The following is a 22,107-nucleotide window of genomic DNA, read 5'->3' as shown; positions in this document are numbered from 1 at the left end:
GTAAAAATCACAGAGAAGCTAGTTGCAAAGAAGAGGCCATTGTGATGATGGCACGAAAAGAAAAAGAAAAGTATGTTGTGGCTGAGATTATCACCTAATGTGGTAAGATTTGGTGAGGTAATCTCGGATCCTTCATACTCAAAAAGGAAGATGAAGATTCGGCCAGTAAGGAAGATCCTTGAAGGCATGGCTTGTCTTTGGTTCTGCTTAACCACCACAGGGAGTAGCTAGAGTGGCGAAGTGATGGTTGAGGCAGAGATTGAAGCAGATGAAGTCATCATCATCATGAAGCATCAAGGGCCAGAAATCCATCTTGGAGAGGAAGCCAAGGATGGAGCGCTCGGATTGATGAAGAGTGATGATCAAGGAAGGACTAGAGGTAATTGCATGTTGGGTTTTACATGGTTATCTCTTCTCTCTCTATGTGGCCGAACCGGTTGTGTTTGTTGAAGGAGGAAGAAGTTGGTTTGGATGTTGGCTTCAAGTGTGGAGGCTTCCCTCTTCTTTAAAAAGAGAGAACAGCCACTGTTTGGAGTAAGGAGTAAGATTTGAGAGTGCAAGGCACAGAGTTCTCAGAGCTACCTAAGCTAGCAGTTCTTCTTCTCCTTCAATGTTTTCTGTTTTGTATTTTTCTGTTTAATTTTGTCATGTCTTGAGTCTCATGGAAAAAGGCAAACAGTGAGGTTTGTATGAAAAAGCCATAGAGCGGAAAAAGGCAGAGAGAGCAAAATTAAAAGAAAAAGCCATAGATGTCTTAGAGTTCCTTTGTACATCTGTGTTGTGTTTCATGATTCTGTGGGAATCCCCTTGTAAGTTGGGTTAGCACTTTACAATTTGTAATCTGGTTGATTATAGTGAAATTCCATCATTGTTGTGATGGAGACTGGATGTAGGCTGCACTGCACTTAGCAGCTGAACCAGGATATATCTGGGTGTTCTCTTCTCTCTTCTCCTACTTCAATTCTGTTTTTACTGTTCAAGATGCAACATAAAAAATGTCTCGTGTCATATGACGAGACAAAATGAAAATGTCTCGTGCCTAGAGACGAGCTAAAAACAGAAAAGCTTTCTCTAAGTCCAGCAAGTGTCAGCAAGCAAAAAGGGGCTAAGATTCAACCCCCCTTCTCTTAGCCAGTGAAACCATCAATATCACTTTTTGCAAGTGCATAACTTAGAACGCCAAAAGCAAGGAAGTTTGTGGCGGTAAGAAAGATATAGATAAGGTTTGAAAGAAGTCATGAAGTTGCATGTTCAATTAAGCATGAACGACGCCAAATGTAAAGTTGTTAGCAAAGTGAAATAGTAGAGGAAAAAAAGATGGTTGTTAGAGTCTCCACCCAGCGTAAACTCCATTTTAGAGAACGCGGAGACTTTATACTTGCCTATAAAAACCGATTCAAGTGTCCCAAACATTTCATCCATTGAAACCTATTGCAATTCAACCGAGAATAATGGGGTTCTTGTGTTCTCTTGCTTTCTCCATACAGTTTCTTCTTCTCTTCTAATCCTCCCTGTTCACAAACTGTTTTACTTTGAATGATTCAACTACTACTCATCATCATGAATGCCATCAACATGAAAGCAATGCCTTGCTCAGCTTTAAACAAAGCTTCTTCATAAGTAAGTATGCTTCCTACAATCCTTTCAGTTATCCTAAAACTCTTTCTTGGAATCCGTCCACAGATTGCTGCTTGTGGGATGGCATTGAATGCGATGAGCTCACAGGTCATGTCATTTCCATTGATCTCAGTAGCAGCCAACTCTATGGTTCCATGGATCCCAATAGCCCCCTTTTCTCACTTGTGCATCTTCAAAGCCTTGATCTTTCAGACAATCACTTCAATCACTCGCAAATTCCAGCCAGGATAGGTGACTTGTCACAACTGAGGCATTTGAATGTTTCTCACTTTGGTGAAACCACATTTTCCGGTGAAGTCCCAACTCAAATTTCCCATTTGTCCAACTTGTTATCCCTTGATCTTCGCAGCTATATTGTGGAACCCCTTGATAATTTAGTGATCAACCATTTACAACTCAAGGTATCCACTCTAAAAAGCTTAATTCAAAACTCAACAAGACTAGAACAACTTCGCCTTAATTTTGTCACCATTTCATCATCTTTACCTCACACACTCACAAACCTCACATCTCTGCAAAAACTCTCTTTTCGCCAATGTGAACTATATGGTGAGTTTCCTATTGGAATATTCTCTCTTGCAAACTTAACATCTTTGAATTTTGCAAGAAACCAAAATTTGCAGGGTACATTACCTGCATCCATTGGAAACCTGACCAATTTAGCTTCCTTGCTTCTTGGAGATAATAGCTTTCATGGTGAAATCCCGCAGTCTCTTTTTAGACTCGAAAATCTTGTAGCTTTAGATCTAACTTCTAATTTTTTCGAAGGCCGCCTAGCAGTTGACATGTTTTTGAAGCTAAGGATGCTTAAGGATCTTGACTTGTCACTCAACAAATTGTCTTTGTTCTCACAAAATAGGACTGTAAATGTGACAAACCTTCCTCCAATTCAGTGGTTAGAATTGAGTAGGTGCAATTTAAATGGAGAAATTCCAACTTGGATAATGAACTTGACCACTTTAAATCTCTTGAATCTTCATAACAATAATCTTCAAGGTGAAATTCCATATTTCCTCTTCAAGTTAGAGAATCTTACAGGTCTTGATCTAGGTGATAATATGTTGGAAGGACAGATTGAGCTTGGCATGCTTTCACAGCTCCAAAAGCTTACTTATCTTGGTTTAGGCGGAGGCAACAAATTGTCTTTTGTTGAAGAGAAGAACACTACCAACATAACATTTCCTCCTCAAATTCAATCATTGGATTTAGGGTCATGCAACTTAGTTCATTTTCCCAATTTTATACAGCACTTGCAAGAGTTGACTGATCTTTTCATACCACTGAATAGCATAAAGACTATACCGAGTTGGATATGGAATAAAACAACTCTTCAGAGTTTGGAAATTTCCAACAACCTGTTAATAGGAGAAATATCCCCCTTGATATGCAATCTACAATCCCTTATATATCTTGATTTATCTTCCAACAACTTAGTTGGCATGATTCCATCATGTTTGGGAAGCTTTAGCCAATCTCTTCAATATTTGTCGCTCGCAGGAAACAAACTGACTGGCAATATTCCTCAAACTTATGTGAAAGGAAATGCCCTTCAGTGGATTGATTTTAGTTCTAACAAGTTGTATGGTCAATTACCAAGAGCACTTGTCAACTGCAGAATGCTAGAGTTTCTTGATGTGAGACATAACCATTTCAATAACTCATTTCCTTTCTGGTTAGGATCTCTTCCTCAGTTAAAGGTTGTTTCTTTACGTGATAATCAATTTCACGGAGCTATAATGTGTCCATTGGAATACACATTTCCCCAACTTCGAATCATTGATCTCTCTCAAAATGGTTTCTCAACAAAATTAACATCGGAAATAATCATGTGCTTCAAATCGATGATCATATCCAACAAAAGACAACTGGATTTCAAGAACGTGATTTTTAGTAAGAATATGTTTATAGATATTGATTTGTCTTCATTTTCATTGTCCAACAAAGGAGTTGTCATGGATTATCTTGGGGGTCAATACCTTCATCATATGGTAGCCATTGATCTTTCATGTAACAAATTTTATGGTGAGATTCCGGATATCATGGGAAGTTTGAATAGCCTTGTTGTGCTCAATTTGTCCAATAACTTGTTTACTGGCAGCATCCCATCTTCCTTCGGAAATCTTTCAAATCTTGAAGTGTTGGACCTTTCTCTCAATAGCCTGTCAGGAAATATTCCTCAACAACTCACAGCGCTAACCTTCTTGGATTTCTTCGATGTGTCTTTCAACAATCTCTCAGGTCCAATCCCAGAAAATGGACAACTTTCCACATTTGATAGTAATTCATTTGAAGGAAACAAGGATTTGTGCGGGATTCAATTGTTGAAGAAATGTGAAGATCATCCTAAGCATCCATTGCAAAAACCTGATGGTGATCAAGATTCTGAGTCAGGATCTTTCTTTGAATTGTATTGGATGGTAATTGTAATTGGATATGGGGGTGGCCTTGTTGCTGGGTTAGCACTGGGAAATGCTTTTGCTGTAGATGTTTATAGGTTGCTGAAAAAGATCTTTTAAGTCACAAGTGTAGGTGTTGGTCTTTTCATGTGTAATCTTAGATTATTTTTATTTTTGTGTTTGCATTTAAAACTATTGTGTTTTTCTTATATAAGAGTCAGCTATATGTAAACCCAAATAAAATTAGGCAAGATAAAAAGATAAATATAGTATGTTATATATCTATTTTATTTTTTCTATTTTTGAAATAAAAAAAATTCATACTTTGTGTTATTTGATATGAAGAAGATTATAAGTTGATCAATTGGCCCAATAGTAATAACAAAAATCAAATTTTGTAACAAAGCTAAAATTACATCCGACATCCAAATCCTAAATATGTGAGAAGAAAAAAAAATATTAATATAGAAATATAGAAAAAAAATCTTTTTATAAAAAATGTTACTAACAAAAATATGAAATTTTTTATGTTTTTTTTTTTAAATAAAAAGTCAACAACACCCTAGAAGGAAGAAGAAGAAATATTGATCAATTTCTCTCTTTTTCACAGTAAGAGCACTAATTTTTCTCATAGAAATTGAAGGAGAGTAGAAAATAAAATTACAACAACCCTTGTAGAGAACGTAAAAATTTTGGGTGTTACTTAATGTATAAATAAATATGTGTATGGCCCAATAAGATATATCTCAATAGAATTTGAATCCTTTAAATTTTAAATTTATATTTTAGAGGATAAAGTGTGATCTTCTACTTTTGAATAATTTCTCTCTTATATTTATTTTTAGTCCCACCTATAAAATAAATGGTAAAAGATCACACTCTACTCTTTAAAGTGAAATTTAAACTTTAGAGAATCCAAATCCGTCTCGATAATAATAGAATAACAACTAAGTGTTTACTTTTTTTTTGTTGGCACCATCTCTTTTTCTCTTTGTTCCTTATAAATTTGGGTTTTGTTGTTCATCTTCTCCTCAGAAAAGCGTTGAACTCTTCTTACATGATATCAAGAGCAAGGTTCGATCATGGCTTTCTCTCTTCCCAATTTTGGACAAGTTAGATGAATCCAACTTTATTACTTGGCAGCAACATGCTTTGCTCATAATCAGATGACAAAATCTTGAAGATCATATCATTGAAGGTAAAACTCCATCTCAATTTGATTCTGAAGTTTTGAAAGTTGCTGGCACTGGCTCTTTAAAATACACATAATGAATGTTGCAAGATTACAATTTTAGCTCTTGAATTCTTGCTTCGGTGGATTCATCATTCAAGAATCGAATTGCACATTATGCATCAGCATTAGAAATCTGGTAGACTCTTCAATTACAATTTGCCGAAATCACAAAATCCAAGATCAAGCAATTAAAGAATCAGCTTAAAGCGGCGAAGAAAAAAAATTTTGAAATTACAGAATATCTTTCTCAGATAAAAAAATTGGTAAACTCTTTAATTGCTATTGGCTATCAAATTACTAATGAGGATTATATTGAAGCTGTTTGCAAAGAGATTCCTGAAGATTATTCAAGCTGCATCACCCTTGTTCAAAACCTGAACTATTTAGTATAGGAATTAGGAAAAGTCCAAAATCTGCTACTCTCTCATGAGAATTTTCGATCAGCATCTCACTCTTTGGTTCAAGCCAATCTTGCTCAGAATTTTCCACCCACACAAAGAAGTTATGCTAGAGGATTTAGTGGAAGAAGAGGAGGCAATCATGAAGGTAGGTTCTTTAGAGGTGGAAGGAGTTCTTGACACTAACAATAGACAAATCTATCAACTTTGTAATAGACCAGGTCACATTGCCATAAATTGCTGTTTTTGATTTGATTATAGCTATCAAGCTCTCTTCAATCATGCGAACCACCTCCACCCTCCGCATCTTTTCATCAACCACAAATCTTTCTTGTTACACCATCAGTGAATTCAGACTCATTCAGGTATCCAGACTCAGGTGCAAGCTATCATCTCACAAATGACAGCTCTAGCCTGTTATTGAGAAATTTTTTATTGATTTACTTATTTGTATAAATGACTATTTTTTTAATAAAATATATTTTGGATAATATGGTTCATATGATTTTATTTGGATTATAGAAATATTGTTTAGTCACTGAGTTGTAAAAATTATTTCGTTTTTCTAAAAATATTTTTTAAGAATGAATATTCCAACATGAGACTTTCTATTCAAGAATAATGATCTGTAATGGATAACTCGTTTTTGTCGAGTTCTTAGACATTATATCCAACCATATTGATCTATTTTATGTTTTTATTAAAAATAGTGTGTAACACTATTCATTTTAGTACTTGTAAATTTATTAAAAATATTTGTAACTTTTTTATTTATCTTATATTCGAACTTGTTAAGCTTGCTAGAGGACAATTTTTCTGTGTCAGTCATGAGTCATGACTACTCATTTTGGGCCGTGACACTCTTTCTCAAAAACTGTTTTATCATTTTCATTTAAAAAGAGTTTAATTAATTTGTTTACCCAAATACAAAATAACTTATGTTACACACTTAACTTATGTTCGTGCTTCCGTTTAGCCGTCCAACACTCTGTACCATAAAGCATAGTCGATTTGATAACAGTGCGATAGAATTTACCTTTTAAGTTTTAAAGGCATTTTTTTGTCATATATGAAACCAGACACACTCCGCCATTTTGACCAACCTGTTTGGATCCTATGATTTACATCCTGTTCAATCTCTCCATTATCCTGTATGATGTATCCGAGACACTTAAAACTTTTAACTTTTCGTAGGATGCTTTCTTCAATCTTCACCTCTGTATTAGGGTTTTTCCTTTGGTGGCCGAACTTACATTCCATATATTCCGTCTTACTACGGCTTATACGCAGACCGTACACTTTTAGAGTCTCTTTCCATAAATCCAACTTCTTATTTAGGTCTTCTATTGACTCTCTCATAAGGACGATATTATCGATAAAAAGCATGCACCGTGGCACAGGTTCTTGGATATGTTCTGTGAGTACTTTCAAATCTAATGTGAAAAGGTATGGGCTTAAAGATGATCTCTGGTGTAATCCTATACCAATAGAAAATTCCTCTATCACACTATCTTGAGTCTTCACACTAGTTGCAGCCCCATCATATATGTCTTTAATTGCATGAATATATGCGATCCTTATTCTCTTCTTTTCCAAAACCTTCCATAAGACCTCATTTGACACCCTAAATCAATAAACACCATATGTAAATCTCTTTTATTACTACAATACCTCTCCATCATGCTTTTTAACAGGTATGTAGCTTCAGTGTGGATTTGTCTGACATAAAACCAAATTAGTTCTCTGTTACTTGTCTCTGCCTCCATTCTATCATCCTTTCCCATAACTTTATGATATGACTCATGAGTTTAATCCCGAGGTAAGCCTTAAAGTAGTCCCTGAAGTTGTACTCGAGTCTCAAAGTAATAATCCCTAAACTTAATAATTCCTCAAATTCGTCCCTGAAATTGCACTCCGGAACTCATAGTAGTCCTTAAAATAATTTCCGTCCATCCTTGCTACCGGAAAACTGAGCTGGACTGAAACAATGTCGTTTTGTATTTATTCAAAAAAAAAACCTAATCAACGTCGTTTTATATTTATTAAAAAAAAAACTAACCCCCAATTATCTTCACCAATTCTCTTCTTCACACTGCTGTTCTTCGTCTTCTTCAATTTCATAGCAACAACAACAACATCATCAGAGCCAGCAAAAATCACAAAAAAGATCAATTAACCTAAATAACAAGCATCAATCAACCTAAATAGCAACCATCACAAAAAAAATAATAATTACAGAATAAAAAAAAAACAAAAAATCAACCATGACAACTACATTAAAACACAATCATCAGCAGCAATAATCATCTAAAATATTAAACAATAATGATTAAATAACTAAAAAAATTAAAAAAATTCACCTTAGCCGCAGAGAAGAGAAGAAGGATGCAGAGGGAGACAAAGAGGAGAACAGAGAGCAGACGGCGACAAGGATGGAGTTGTTGGTGGGCCTTGGAGTCGCCGGCGACTGCGGCGGGCTCGAAAGAGATGTCGGTGGCAACGGAGGGTTGGGAGAAGTTGACGGAGCGTTTGAAAATAGTAAAAAAGTGCAAAATATGGACAGCGAGGTCGGAGAGCACCTCGATCTCGCTGCTGTATTTTTTGCAGCTTTTGTTGTTGCTGGAACTATGTGGTATGGTTCAGCAACAACTCCGATTGAATTATTTGGCCCCACTCGTTATCAATGGGATCAGGGATACTTCCAACAAGAAATATATCGACGAGTTAGTGCTGGGCTAGCCGAAAATCAAAGTTTATCAGAAGCTTGGTCTAAAATTCCCGAAAAATTAGCTTTTTATGATTACATCGGCAATGTGGTGAGGAGAAGCAGATTGGGAGTGTGAAAGACTAGGTTGGGGAGGGGCGAACGGCGCTGCACCGAAATGAGAGGGGAAGGGAAAGCTTGCCTCTGCAGTTGTGAGTGAGAGAAAGGGAAGGAAAAGCTTGCTTCTGCAGTTGTGAGTGAGAGAAGGGAAAGGGTTGAGGAAGGAAAAGGGAAGGCTCAGGAAAGGGTGGGGCTTTAGCGTGTTTTTTTTTTTTTAATAAAAATAAGACTACGTCGTTTCTAATGTTTCTCTTTTTTTTTCTCTAAACGACGTCGTTTTAAAATTCCGATGAACGGAAAACTTCTCAAGGACTACTATGAGTCCCGAAGTGTAACTTCAAGAATGAATTTGAGTAATTATTAAGTTCAGAGATTACTTTGAGGCTCGAGTGCAAGTTTAGGGACTACTTTGAGACTTAACTCGTTTAATCCCTCTATAATTTTTGTAACTTTGTATATCCCCTTATTCTTGTAGATAAGTATCAATGTATTCTTTCTCTACTCATCTGACATCTTCATTGAACATTTGATTTTAAATATTATATTTTTACTCATATGGTCATAAAAAAACTAATAAAATAAGTAGGTTTTGAAAAGTTTTACGATAGCCTTATAGATTCTCAAAAATAAAAAGAACTAAATAAGCTCTTGAAAAAAAATTGAATAATATTTCAAATCAGCCTCAAAAAATTTTTAGTCGGACAATTTAATTCTTAACCAAGTTAAACACTAAATTAGTCCGTAACCTTTTTTTGTTAGATATATTAATTTTCACGGTAAATTTGAGTAAAAAGTTAGACAAATCAGTTTTTGATATTATTTATTAAAAGACATAATAATTCTTAAATTTTTTTATAAGTTTTGGATGTTATGGGATTAATTTGTCGGCAAAATAAAAATTAGGAGACTAATTTGATGATTAAAATTTATTAATAATTAAAGTATTCGACTAAAAATTTCTTAAGGACTAATTTATTCAAAAAATTTTGTGATGAACATGTACCATGTTGCTAAAGAATTAGGGTTTAGGGCTTTTAAGTTTAAAAGGTGGTAGACTTATTGGTTCATAAATCGTGTCTCACATTGTAAAATTTTTATGGACCTATAACTCCGTTATTTCAATTGAAAAATTTGTACGACCATTTTTTCTTGTCTTCACCAAAAAACGGAAATGCAATTTCACACTCTATTGAGTATGATCTATCGTCACTGCAGCGGAATTAAGAAAAATACATATACATAATTACATATCACTTTTTGCAAGTGCGTAACTTTAGAACGCCAAAAGCAAGGAAGTTTGTGGCGGTAAAGAAAGATATAGATAAGGTTTGAAAGAAGTCATGAAGTTGCATGTTCAATTAAGCATGAACGACGCCAAATGTAAAGTTGTTAGCAAAGTGAAATAGTAGAGGAAAAAAAGATGGTTGTTAGAGTCTCCACCCAGCGTAAACTCCATTTTAGAGAACGCGGAGACTTTATACTTGCCTATAAAAACCGATTCAAGTGTCCCAAACATTTCATCCATTGAAACCTATTGCAATTCAACCGAGAATAATGGGGTTCTTGTGTTCTCTTGCTTTCTCCATACAGTTTCTTCTTCTCTTCTAATCCTCCCTGTTCACAAACTGTTTTACTTTGAATGATTCAACTACTACTCATCATCATGAATGCCATCAACATGAAAGCAATGCCTTGCTCAGCTTTAAACAAAGCTTCTTCATAAGTAAGTCTGCTTCCCATAATCCTTTCAGTTATCCTAAAACTCTTTCTTGGATTCCAACCACAGATTGCTGCTCCTGGGATGGCATTGAATGCGATGAACTCACACGTCATGTCATTTCCATTGATCTTAGTAGCAGCCTGCTCTACGGTTCCATGGATCCCAATAGCACCCTTTTCTCACTTGTGCATCTTCAAAGCCTTGATCTTTCAGACAATGACTTCAATCACTCGCAAATTCCAGCCAGGATAGGTCATTTGTCACAACTGAGGCATTTGCATATTTCTCAATTTAGAGAAAGTACATTGTCAGGTGAAGTCCCAACTCAAATTTCCCATTTGTCCAACTTGTTGTCCCTTGATCTTCGCAGCTATATTGACCAGCTTGATTATCCATTAATCAACCGTTTACAACTGAAGGAATCCACTCTGCGAAGCTTAATTCAAAACTCAACAAGACTTGAACAACTTCGCCTTAATTTTATCACCATTTCATCATCTTTACCTCACACGCTCACAAACCTTACATCTTTGCAAAAACTCTCTTTTCGCCAATGTGAACTACATGGTGAGTTTCCTATCGGAATATTCTCTCTTGCAAACTTAACATATTTGAATTTTGCGGAAAACCAAAATCTGCAGGGCACATTACCTGCATCCATTGGAAACCTGACCAATTTAGCTCACTTGATTCTTGAAGATAATAGCTTTCATGGTGAAATCCCTCGCTCTCTTTTTTGGATTAAAGATACTTAATATTCTTGATTTGTCTGTCAACAAATTGTCCTTGATCTCACAAAATAGGGATGTCAATGTGACAATCCTTCCTCCAATTTGATGGTTAGGATTGAGTGGGTGCAATTTAAATGGAGAAATTCCAACTTGGATAATGAATCTAACCACTTTAAATTACCTGGTCCTTTCCCGTAATGATCTTCAAGGTGAAATTCCATATTTCCTCTTCAAGTTAGAGAATCTTGCAATACTTGATCTAGTTGATAATATGTTGGAAGGACAAATCGAGCTTGACATGCTTTCAAAGCTCAAGAAGCTTACTGCACTTGGTTTAGGTGGAGGCAACAAATTGTCTTTTCATGAAGGGAACAACACTTCCAACGTAACATTTCCTCCTCAAATTCAAGTGTTGCATTTAAGATCATGTAACATTGTTCATTTTCCCAATTTTATACAACACTTGCAAGAGTTGACTACTCTTTCCATATCAAACAACAACATAAAGACAATACCGAGTTGGTTATGGAACAAAACAACTCTTGAGAGTTTGGAAGTTTCCAACAACCTATTGATGGGAGATATATCCCCCTCCATATGCAACCTGCAGTCACTTGTGGAACTTGATTTATCTTCCAACAATTTAGTTGGCATGATTCCATCATGTTTGGGAAGCTTTAGCCAATCCCTTCAACTTTTGAATGTCTCAGGAAACAAATTGACAGGCAATCTTCCTCAAATTTATGTTAAAAGAAATGTCCTTCAGTTGATCGATTTTAGTTCTAACAAGTTGTACGGTCAATTACCAAGAGCACTTGTCAATTGCAGAATGCTAGAGTTTCTTGATGTGAGACATAACCATTTCAATGACTCATTTCCTTTCTGGTTGGGATCTCTTCCTAAGTTAAAGGTTCTTTCTTTACGTGGTAATGAATTTCACGGAGCTATAATGTGTCCATTGAAATACACATTTCCCCATCTTCGAATCATTGATCTTTCTCAAAATGGTTTCTCGACGAAATTGACATCAGAAATAATCATGTGCTTCAAATCGATGATCATATCCAACAAAAGGCAACTGGATTTCAAGGACGTGATTCATAGTGGCATTGAGGAAATAGATATTGACTCGCATCCATTTTCAATGTCCAACAAAGGAGTTGTCATGGATTATCTTGGGAGTCAATACCTTCATCACATGGTAGCCATTGATCTTTCATGTAACAAAATTTCGGGAGAGATTCCAGATATCATGGGAAGTTTGAATGGTCTTGTTGTGCTCAATTTGTCCAATAACATGTTTACTGGCAGCATTCCATCTTCCTTCGGAAAGCTTTCAAATCTTGAAGTGCTTGACCTTTCTCTCAATAACTTGTCAGGGAATATTCCTCAACAACTCACAGGGCTAACCTTCTTGGATTTCTTCAACGTGTCTTTCAACAATCTCTCAGGTCCAGTACCAGAAAATGGCCAACTTTCTACCTTTGATAATAATTCATTTGAGGGAAATAAAGATTTGTGCGGGATTCAATTGTTGAAGAAATGTGAAGATCATCCTAAGCGTCCATTGCAAAAACCTGATGGTGATCAAGATTCTGAGTCAGGATCTTTCTTTGAATTTTGTTGGATGGTAATTCTAATTGGATATGTGGGTGGCCTTGTTGCTGGGTTAGCACTGGGAAATGCTTTTTCGGTAAATGTTTATAGGTTGCTGAAAAAGATCTTTTAAGTCAAAAGCCTAGATGTTGCTCTTTTCATGTGTGTAATCTTAGATTATTTTTATTTTTCTGTTTGCATTTAAAGTTATTGTGTTTCTCTTACGTAAAGCCAAATAAAAGTAGACATGATAAAAACAAAAATAGTGTGTTATATATTTATTTTGCTTTTTCTATATTTGGAATAACAAAAGCCATACTGCATACAATAATCAATTTCCTTTTGCATACTCTCTCTTATGCTTATGCAGTAGTTATGCTTATGCTTATTCAAGACAGGATGTTAAAATGTAAAAAGAAGCAATTGTTTTTTTCAAAAAAAAAAACAAGTATTCATTGATATGAAAAAGATTATAAGTAGATCAATTGGGCCAACACTAACAGTACTAAATAAATGAGATTTTTGAACAAAACTAAAATTACAACCAATATCCATATTCTAAATAAGAGAAGGGGAAAAAAACTAATATAGAAATACAAAAAACTAAAATCTTTTCATTAAAGAAGTTACTAACAGAAGATCCCACCCAATTCATCATCACTGGCTATGTTTTGTTGTTGATCCTTTGTGACTTCCTCATGAAGTTCATCTCCACATGCATTGTTTGAGTTCTTTTCAACCAATTCCCTAAACAGCACAGAAGCCACTAGTCTTCCTGCAATAATTATTAAAAGAAAACCGTATAATGTGTTCTTCGTTTTTCTGCATTCCTCTCAATTATGTTTTATATTGAGAATTTAATTCATATAGGTCGCATTTGGATACTCAAACACAAATACAAGATAGCTATATGTATATATTTTTTCCCTTTTGAATAAAATAGAGTTGAAGTTAAGAGTTAGGCTTTAGTCTACATTAAGAGAAACCTTAGCCTTGTTTTCAGAATGGTGCATCATATTGATTGATTCATAATTAAATGATCGTTCAACGAAATGGTAAAAATGATTGCAAAAAGAGTTTAGTTTTCACTAATTATTATCAATGATCTTTGTTCGCTTTATAGGTCATTGCAAGCTAGAAAAATGGTATTCATAATAAAAGCATCTCTTGAGTTGTATGTTTTTTTATTGGAACGTTGATATATGATTCAAAAACTGCTCAATTCTTGTGATCTTGAACAAGTATTAATGTTATTTTTATTGCTAAAATTAAAGTAATACATTTTTAATATTAAAAAAATTAATTTAAAAATTAAAGGTAAAAGGTGTCATAAAAAATATAAAGAAGTGTGATATTAAGTTATTAACTTTAGCAACAGGTTTTAGTTATTATATTAGTAAAATTTATAACTACCGCAGCTACTATAATAAGCCATCTTAGACTTCACTTAATATCTATACCATTAAATTATAAGATATACAAATATTATTTTCCTTGTTAGCAATAGTATTTATGCTTTGGGTTTTGGCAACAGTTACTTTTCCTCTTCTGTATACTTGAAAAAGTTACTTTTATAAGAACAAAAAATTGCACCAAAAAGTAGTGACAAAAAATATAGTGAGAGAACTACACTACATATATATTAAATAAAAAGCAGAGAAAAGAGAGAGTCATGCTTGTGGAGGATAACTAAAGAATGGCTATTCTTCGGCATAAGATAAAGTTTGAAATAAGGGTTAATAGTCAAATTCGTCTTTAAAAGATTACTCATTTTTTAGATTGATTCTCAAAAAAAATTTTTTAGTCATATTAGTCTTTAAAAGATAAAGCATAAGTCAAATTAATCATTCCGTTAGTTAGATGATGACATGTCACGTTAAGTACTGCGTGGCATGATGACGTGGTAGGTTAATGCAATATGTCACAAGATAATTAGTTGACGTGTCAGGTCAGTAATATCCGACATGCCACGTGTCATTTAATATGTCATAAATTTATTTATAATCAAATTAATCCTTAAAAATACAAATGTAAGTCATTTTCATACTTAAAATTTTAAAATTGATCAAATTAATGCTTATATAATTTTTTTATAATATTAAATTTTTAATATTTCTTAATCCTACCCATTTTAATATTATTTTTTACACCTTAATAAAAAAAATTTCAAATAAAATAATAAAAATAATTAAATTGTTACAAAATTATTTTCTCATATGTATTTTTAGATTTTTTATTTTCAAATTCTATTTTTTTTAGTGAAATTGTTTTATATAAATAATTTTATCAAACTATTATTAATTATATACTAAAATTTTTAATATTTTAGATCTTACTAAATAAATATAGAAGTTATTTTAAGGTTTAAGTACGATTTTGGTTCCTAAGGTAGGGGTTGAAAATTTTTTCGTTCCTAACCTTTTTTTGCTTACAAAATCATCCTTAAGGTTTAATTTAGTTTTAAAATCATTCTTTTTACTAAAATTTTAATTTTTATTACCAAATTACTCCTAATTAAAAAAATATAAAATAAAAAAAAGAAAAAAAATGGGTTAAAGGGCTAGGGAATAGAGGAAGGGAACCACGTTGGGGTGTTTCAGGGAAGAAGTATAAAATTCGCGAAATTAATAAATAATTAGCTAATAAATTAATTATTATTTAAACAATTAGAAACTTAAATTTTATAATTTAATAAAGTAAAAAAAATTAAAATATGAATTTTGACACTAATTTTAAAAAATTTAACCCAAAATTAAGCCGAATAGATCGAACCAAACCTATAATGCACCCAAGACCCAACCCAACATTGATTTAATGAAGGGCACATCTCCTCTTCCTCCCATACATTTAACACACACGCTGGGCAAGGGAGGGTGGGGGGACAAAGGGGGAAAAACACCACCCTCACTCCCAAATTTCAATTCCTTATAACTTTTAATTCGGAACTCCAATTGACGAATCATCTGCGGACACACAATCACAGCGTCGAGCTCTACAAAATCCAATGCTCAATTAGGTAAGAGAGTCACTTTTCAATTTCGATTTCTTCCTTCCCTAATTTCGAAAATCCTATAAATTGAGTATTGAGATTTTGTTGATTTTCATGTTTAGGACCAAACTAACTTAGTGAATGTGCCGAGTTTTGGCTCAATTCTTCTGTTGGTAAGGTGAGGAACGTTTAATCCTTATTAGGTTATCTAATTAGTGAACTCTATGGTAATTTTAGTGTTATTTTGTGAAATTAGTTTGGATTGTGTATTTTGGAAACAAATTGGTGAGGTTGGAGACTTGATATGGTGTGACTGTGGAAGCTTGGGTGTTGTGGAACGGTGACAAATTATGACGTTCCGGGTTTTACAAGAAATCGATCAAGGTATGGTTTTAATTTCTTGTATATAATATATAATGTCTTGTAAAAACATAGGCTAGACAACATAAGATAAGTTGAATTATGAGATTAAATGAATATGATAAACGAGGCATGATTGTGGTTAATTGATGATGAGTATGTCTGTGTTTTCTCTCTGGTTATAAGGATGACAGGACACCTATTCCCTCTAATGGTGACAGGGCACGTACTTCCTCTAATGATATTAATGCGCAACAGAGAGACTGTGCCCGACTTAGCTATCGAACATATCGGGTTGTCTGTATAACCGACAAATGAGCTCATTAGCTATGTGGTAGACATACATCATATGCATATGCTTGTTTTGTGTGATTGTACATTATTTGGGCTTGCTTACGTGATTATTATGCTTAATTTCTAAATTTGTCTGTGTGTTGTGTAATGAAAGTGCTGAATCTGGATACCACTTGTTTCTTGGTTGTCCATTCTCTTGGCAGGTGTGGTGTGCATGGCTGGCATTTGTTGGAAGGCAATGGTCATGCCCGGGAACGCTAAAGGAGCACTTCCAAAGTTGGACAGAGTTATCAGCTAGTAAACAGGAGCGAAAGAGGTGGATGGTATGCTTCTGTACCATTATCTGGAATATTTGGTTGGAAAGAAATAGGCGGATCTTCCAGAATACAGGAAAAGGGGTTGAGGATATCATCTATCAGTCCTCCATGAACTATAAGGAATGGATAGGTGTGGATCCCTTCTGTTGTTGATGGCAATGCCGAAGATGACAGGGGTATCTTTAGTCTTATTTTTATAACATTTTCTTTTCTTTTATTTTGTGGCTTTCGTCTATGCTCCACTTGTTGTGTTGAGCTCTTCCTTTCAAAAAAAAAAAAAATTTCTAAATTTGCTACCTGCTGTATCTGTATTCTACTTGTATTTGCTTTGTCTATACTGCTTATTTGTGCAACTGAGAGGCCCCTTGTCTGGCAGAGGAGTGACGAGGGCAGTTCCACCAGGATTTTGGAGGGCTAGACGAAGCAGGAATTGAAAGGTTAAGTTAGAATTAGAGCTATCATTCGAGATACAAAAAGGATAAGTTAGGAGTGAGTTAGGACTTTAAGATCCTTAGACAACCTACCATACTTATGGATTAAAATTATAATTTTAAGATTTAAATTTGAGTGTTGGAGTTATAGGATTGCCTTTGACTTTTCCAGGACCTTATATCTTATGTATGCGGCACCATTACCATGCTGAGAACCTCCGGTTCTCATTCCATATAAATATTGTGGTTTTCAGATGCAGGACGTGAGGCACCTCGCTGAGGCATTCTGGGAGCTTCTAAAAGTGAAGATCTTTTGTGTTTTGGGACTCTATTTTAGTTTTGATGTATATATAGATACTCTTATATCTCCACTATATATATATATATATATATATATATATATATATATATATATATATATATATATCCTTTTTAGAGGTTGATTTGAAGAAATAGGTTCTGTAAACTGTCTTTTAGGCCTTTTGGGTTTATCTTTTATATATATGTGTGTCTGTTGCTTTGCTCTTATGTCGTCTGGTTTACGTTTAACTATATATATATATATAGACGTCGTAATACTTCGCTACTTTTATTTTATGACTTAAGCATAAGACTATATGTTGTAGGGTGTTACAAGAAGAGGGGGAAGTGAAGGTGGGGAAGGGAATCCGCCGCCGCGGCTTGTTGTTGTTCGGTCCCTGGATTTCGCCGATGTTCCTCGTCATTCGGTCCTCGCCACTGTTCCTTGACGTCGACGCCAGCAGATTCGCGAGAGTGGACATCGCGCGCCGTTCGCCGTTTCTGCTTCTCCTCCTCGCTCAGTCGCCGGTCATCACTGCTCCTCGCCGGCCACTCGCTGCTGTAGTTGTTCTTCTACTTCTGCTTCTATTATGTTGTTGATTTCTGATTATGATTCTTTTATATTTTTTCTTCTTGTTGCTTTTGCTTCTGGTTGATTACATTCTTTCATTGTTGTTGTTGTTGTTGTTCTATTTCTACTTCTGGTTGATTACATCGTTTCATTGTTCCATTATACAGATTTGTTGATTCATTATCCATTTTTTAATGTTTATTACATTATTTCATTGTTGTTGCTTCTGATTCTGCTTCTACTTCTGGTTCTAGTTCTGGTTCTGCTTGATTTTGGGAAAGAAGGAGAATGGGGTATTTTGGTTCGAAGGATAATTTAAAAATTATCTTAGGAACGATTTTGTAAGTAAAAAAAGGTTGGAAACAAAAAAAATATAGTAGCTATTTAAAAAAATATATATTAAAATATTAAAATTCAATAAGTGATCCTACAAATCAGTTTTTCAATTATTGAGTTCTACCATATAAATTATACAATAATAAAAAATATATTTTTTAAAAATCTAAAAGATTTAAATTTTAAAATAACTACTATATATTATTTAGGGAGATTCAAAATATTAAAATTTTAAATATATAATCAACAATAATTTGATATACTCATTTAAATAAAAAAATTTCACTATAAAAAATTACAATTTGAAAATATAAAATTTTAAAATACAAATGATAAAATAATTTTATAATTTAATTATTTTTATTATTTTATGTAAATAAAATTTTGTTTATTAAGGTTTATAAAATAATATTAAAATTAGCAGTATAAAAAATATTTGAAATTTAATATTATAAAAATAAAAAAATTTATATAAGAACTAATTTGATTAATTTTTAAATTTTAATGATGAAAATGATTTATGCGTGATCTTTCAAGGACTATTTTGATTATAAATAATTTTTTTACATGTCAAGTGACACGTGACATACTAGGTGTCACTGATTTGACACGTCAATCAATTATCTTGTGACACTTAGTATTAATCTACTATCTCATCATGTCACATGACACTTAACGTGATACGTCATCATACAGAAAGACTAATTTAACTTAGGTTTTATTTTTTAAAAATTAATATGACTAAAAAAATTATTTAAAGATTATTTTAAAAAATAAATAATCTTTTATGAACAATTTGATTATTAACCTTTGAAAGACGAATATGCACAACATAAAACTCTAGCACCACTATCCAATTGCAATGCATGTTCCAAAAAGTAAGAGAATGAAACTCAAAACACGTCAGTTAGCAAAAAGAACCGTACAATAAAAGGAATATAGAAGAAAAAGAAAAATATGTAAATAAACCTCAAACCAACCCATCCGTCTATGTATCATGTATGTCTGTTAAATTAGCAGATCAAACTGAACAACATAAGTTTTGGTGCTTGAGTTCTAATTGAAATTTCATAAACGAATTTTAATTTAGTTTATTTCTAGTCACTTGGTAACTCTACCAATTAATTGTTTATAGTTGTACACTAAATATTTTAATAATATATTTTAAGCCTACATTTTTAAACATTAATAACTAACTGATAATAAATAATAATAAATGTTGTTTACCTTTTAACATTCAACCATAAAAATACACAATTTTTTTTTTCAATAGTATATATCAAAATATGGCTAATTTTAGCATTAACTTTTCCAGTCACATGTATTTGATACAAAAATAAAATAAAATAAAATAAAACAAGTAATTCTAAAAAATTTTGCTATACTTAGAAGTTCTAAAAGAATAAAAAGTATCAAATGATTTTTTAGACATATATTCAAATACGTAACAACAACAAAAAATAACTCATTTTTACATTGATTAGGTGAATGATCATTTAAAATAATGAATATAATTAAACTATTATATAAAAATTAAACTCATTTTGTAATGGACTTGTGTTAAATCCCCAAAAAATTATAACAGTGGACTTTATCTGTCTAATTGAAAACTTTTAATAGTATGAAATTGATAAATCGTGTTTAGCATTGTAATTTTTCTTGGACCTATAAATTTATTATTTCAAATTCTTAAAAAATTTATTTGATATTTTTTTAAAATAACGTATAACCGTATAAATCTACTTCAAAATTTGTTAAAGACCTATTTTTTCTATTATTTAAAAAAGTTATTTTCTTCTGATAATATTAAAATTAAAGCACCCAAAAAAATCTGAACTCTCTTCTCATATAAAAAAAGTATATATCAAAATATGGCTAATTTTAGCATCAACTTTTCCAGTCACATGTATTTGATAAAAAAAAAAAGTAATAAAACAAGTAGTTCTGAAAAAATTTGCTATACTCAAAAGTCCTAAAGGAATAAAAAGTATCAAATGATTTTTTAGACATATATTCAAATATGTAACGACAGCAAAAAGTAACTCATTTTTACATTGATGCGTGAATGATCATTTAAAATAACGAATGTAATTAAGGCTTGGTAATATACAAAAGCGTGAATAGATTATTTGCTTCTTTGCAACGGTGTACTGTGGGTTATATGGAAGGAGCGCAACTGCAGAATTTTTTGCAAGAGGGAAAGATCCTTTCAGGCATGTGTAAGCGACATTCAATTCCTGGCTAACCAATGGTGTAACTATAGGCATAGTAATTATGGTTGAAACTGCTTGTTTGTGATTTTTAGTTGGTGTAGGTTTGTTTCTCAGGGACTCGTTGTTCGTGTTGTTTTTTTTTTTGTTCTGTTGGCGGTCCTAGACTTCTTAGTGTCTTCAAGGTTTTTGACATTCATGTAATAGTCTAGATCATTAGCTTATGTCTTTGTTGTTTTATGTTTGGTTCTTATTTTGTTTAGTTTAAGCTTTGTTTTTTCTTGTTGTCTGTAGTTTGCTCTCACTTTTCTCTTTGGGATTTGAGTGAGTTCTAAAACTATCAAAAAAAGAAAAATTTAACTATTACATAAAAATTAAACTCATTTTGTAATGGACTTGTATCAAATCCCGAAAAAATTATAATAGTGAACTTTATCTGCCGGATTGAAAACTTTTAATAGTATGAAATTGATAAATCGTGTTTAGCATTGTAATTTTTCTTGGACCTATAAATTTATTATTTCAATTCTTAAAGAATTTATTTGGTATTTTTTTTAAAAAATAACGTATAACTGTACAAGTCTACTTCAAATTTGTTAAATACCTATTTTTTCTATTATTTAAAAAAAGTTATCTTCTTCTGATAATATTGAAATTAAAGCACCAAAAAAATCTGAACTCTCTTCTTATATAAGCTAAAGTAAGTTTACTTGATGGAGTCAATGATATGAAACAAATTAAAGAGAGAAGACTAAGTATAACTATAGAATGCAAGTTAGCAAACTAAAATATTAGAGACAAAGATGTCAAAACCTTGAGTGTGACAGAGAGAGTTAAGTAATTAAGTTTGTGGAGGATAACCAAGCACAGAGGTTTATGGATGCAGCAGTTACATTCAATAGCACCATTTTAGAAGCTAAGTATGGAAAAATTACATGAATATCTCAGACTTCCTACATGTGCTTTGAACTTTGAAAGGGTCTGCAGAAGCCGCCACAATCAATAGTTTTCTTGTCTTCCCCTAAATGAACGGCAATTCAATATCACACTCTCATGAGTAAGATTTATCATCACTATTAGAATTAGGAATAATACATACATGTCACTTATGCAACTGCTTTACTTAGAAAACTAAAAACAAGGAAGTTTGTGGTGGTAATGAAAGATAAAAGATAACGAGAAAATTAAGCATGAAAGACATCAATGCAAGTTGTTAGTAATGACAAAAATATACTATCAAGGAAATTCACTGTGAAGTAGTAACAAGAGACAAAATAGTTCAGTTTGTGGAATTTATGTAATGAAGCAGAGAGGCTACTCTGCATAACAAAGTGCACAGAAATCAATATATGCTCGGTTGAAGTTGCAATTTGCAAATACTTATTTTGCGTAGTCAGTGTTCTCGAGTTTTAGACTATAGAAACAGCTGGTGCTAGAAGAACCATGCCCCTATGGGGAATTGCCTCTAATAAAAGGATACTCAAAGTATGAAAAAATGTTAGGATAGTTAAAACGACATGATTGGCCATATTATAAAAATTATTCTAAACCAGTATGTGGTTCGAAAAGTCCGCAGAACCAGCCATAATAAGGATCACTATCTTTCTTTTTTCTTCCGTGAAATGAGAGGCAATATCACACTCGGAATAATACAAATGCATGTAACGTTACTTGCTGCATGTCCATTAGATAGTATCACCATCACTGCTTCACTATAAAAGCCGATTGAAGTGTTCCAAATATTTCATCCATTGAACCTACT

General features: G+C 33.0%; 2 protein-coding genes across 3 annotated transcripts; both read left to right on the top strand.

The window, feature by feature from the left end:
- Positions 1–1,433: 1,433 nt before the first annotated feature.
- On the top strand, positions 1,434–5,289 carry LOC130973555 (receptor-like protein 7). The gene is made up of 2 exons (XM_057898141.1): positions 1,434–4,055; positions 5,070–5,289. Exons 1-2 carry the CDS (start codon positions 1,773–1,775, stop codon positions 5,202–5,204), a joined length of 2,418 nt encoding a protein of 805 aa, XP_057754124.1. The 5' UTR covers positions 1,434–1,772; the 3' UTR covers positions 5,205–5,289.
- Positions 5,290–10,028: 4,739 nt separating this feature from the next.
- LOC130973556 (receptor like protein 22-like) lies at positions 10,029–12,776 on the top strand. Of its 2 annotated transcripts, XM_057898143.1 has the most exons (4): positions 10,029–10,522; positions 10,630–10,777; positions 10,852–10,924; positions 11,055–12,776. In XM_057898143.1, exons 2-4 carry the CDS (start codon positions 10,775–10,777, stop codon positions 12,668–12,670), a joined length of 1,692 nt encoding a protein of 563 aa, XP_057754126.1. In that variant the 5' UTR covers positions 10,029–10,522; positions 10,630–10,774; the 3' UTR covers positions 12,671–12,776. The 2 variants fall into 2 exon arrangements, with proteins under 2 accessions (XP_057754126.1, XP_057754125.1); XM_057898142.1 differs by having other exon boundaries at positions 10,029–10,777.
- Positions 12,777–22,107: the final 9,331 nt, after the last annotated feature.

This window comes from Arachis stenosperma, chromosome 4 (assembly GCF_014773155.1).
Source record: "Arachis stenosperma cultivar V10309 chromosome 4, arast.V10309.gnm1.PFL2, whole genome shotgun sequence".
In the NCBI taxonomy this organism is placed as follows: domain Eukaryota; kingdom Viridiplantae; phylum Streptophyta; class Magnoliopsida; order Fabales; family Fabaceae; genus Arachis; species Arachis stenosperma.
The sequence above is the reverse complement of the archived record's forward strand: the minus strand, read 5'-3'. Positions and strand labels throughout refer to the sequence as shown.

Bases quoted from the DNA above. Each gene is read 5' to 3' on its own strand.
- LOC130973556 (XM_057898143.1), top strand. The intron at 10,925-11,054 runs GTGAAATCCCTC...TTTGATGGTTAG, and splicing joins TGAAGATAATAGCTTTCATG to GATTGAGTGGGTGCAATTTA.
- LOC130973555 (XM_057898141.1), top strand. From the start codon at position 1,773: ATGGATCCCAATAGCCCCCTTTTCTCACTTGTGCATCTTCAAAGCCTT. The intron at 4,056-5,069 runs GTAATTGTAATT...TCTTCTCCTCAG, and splicing joins TCTTTGAATTGTATTGGATG to AAAAGCGTTGAACTCTTCTT.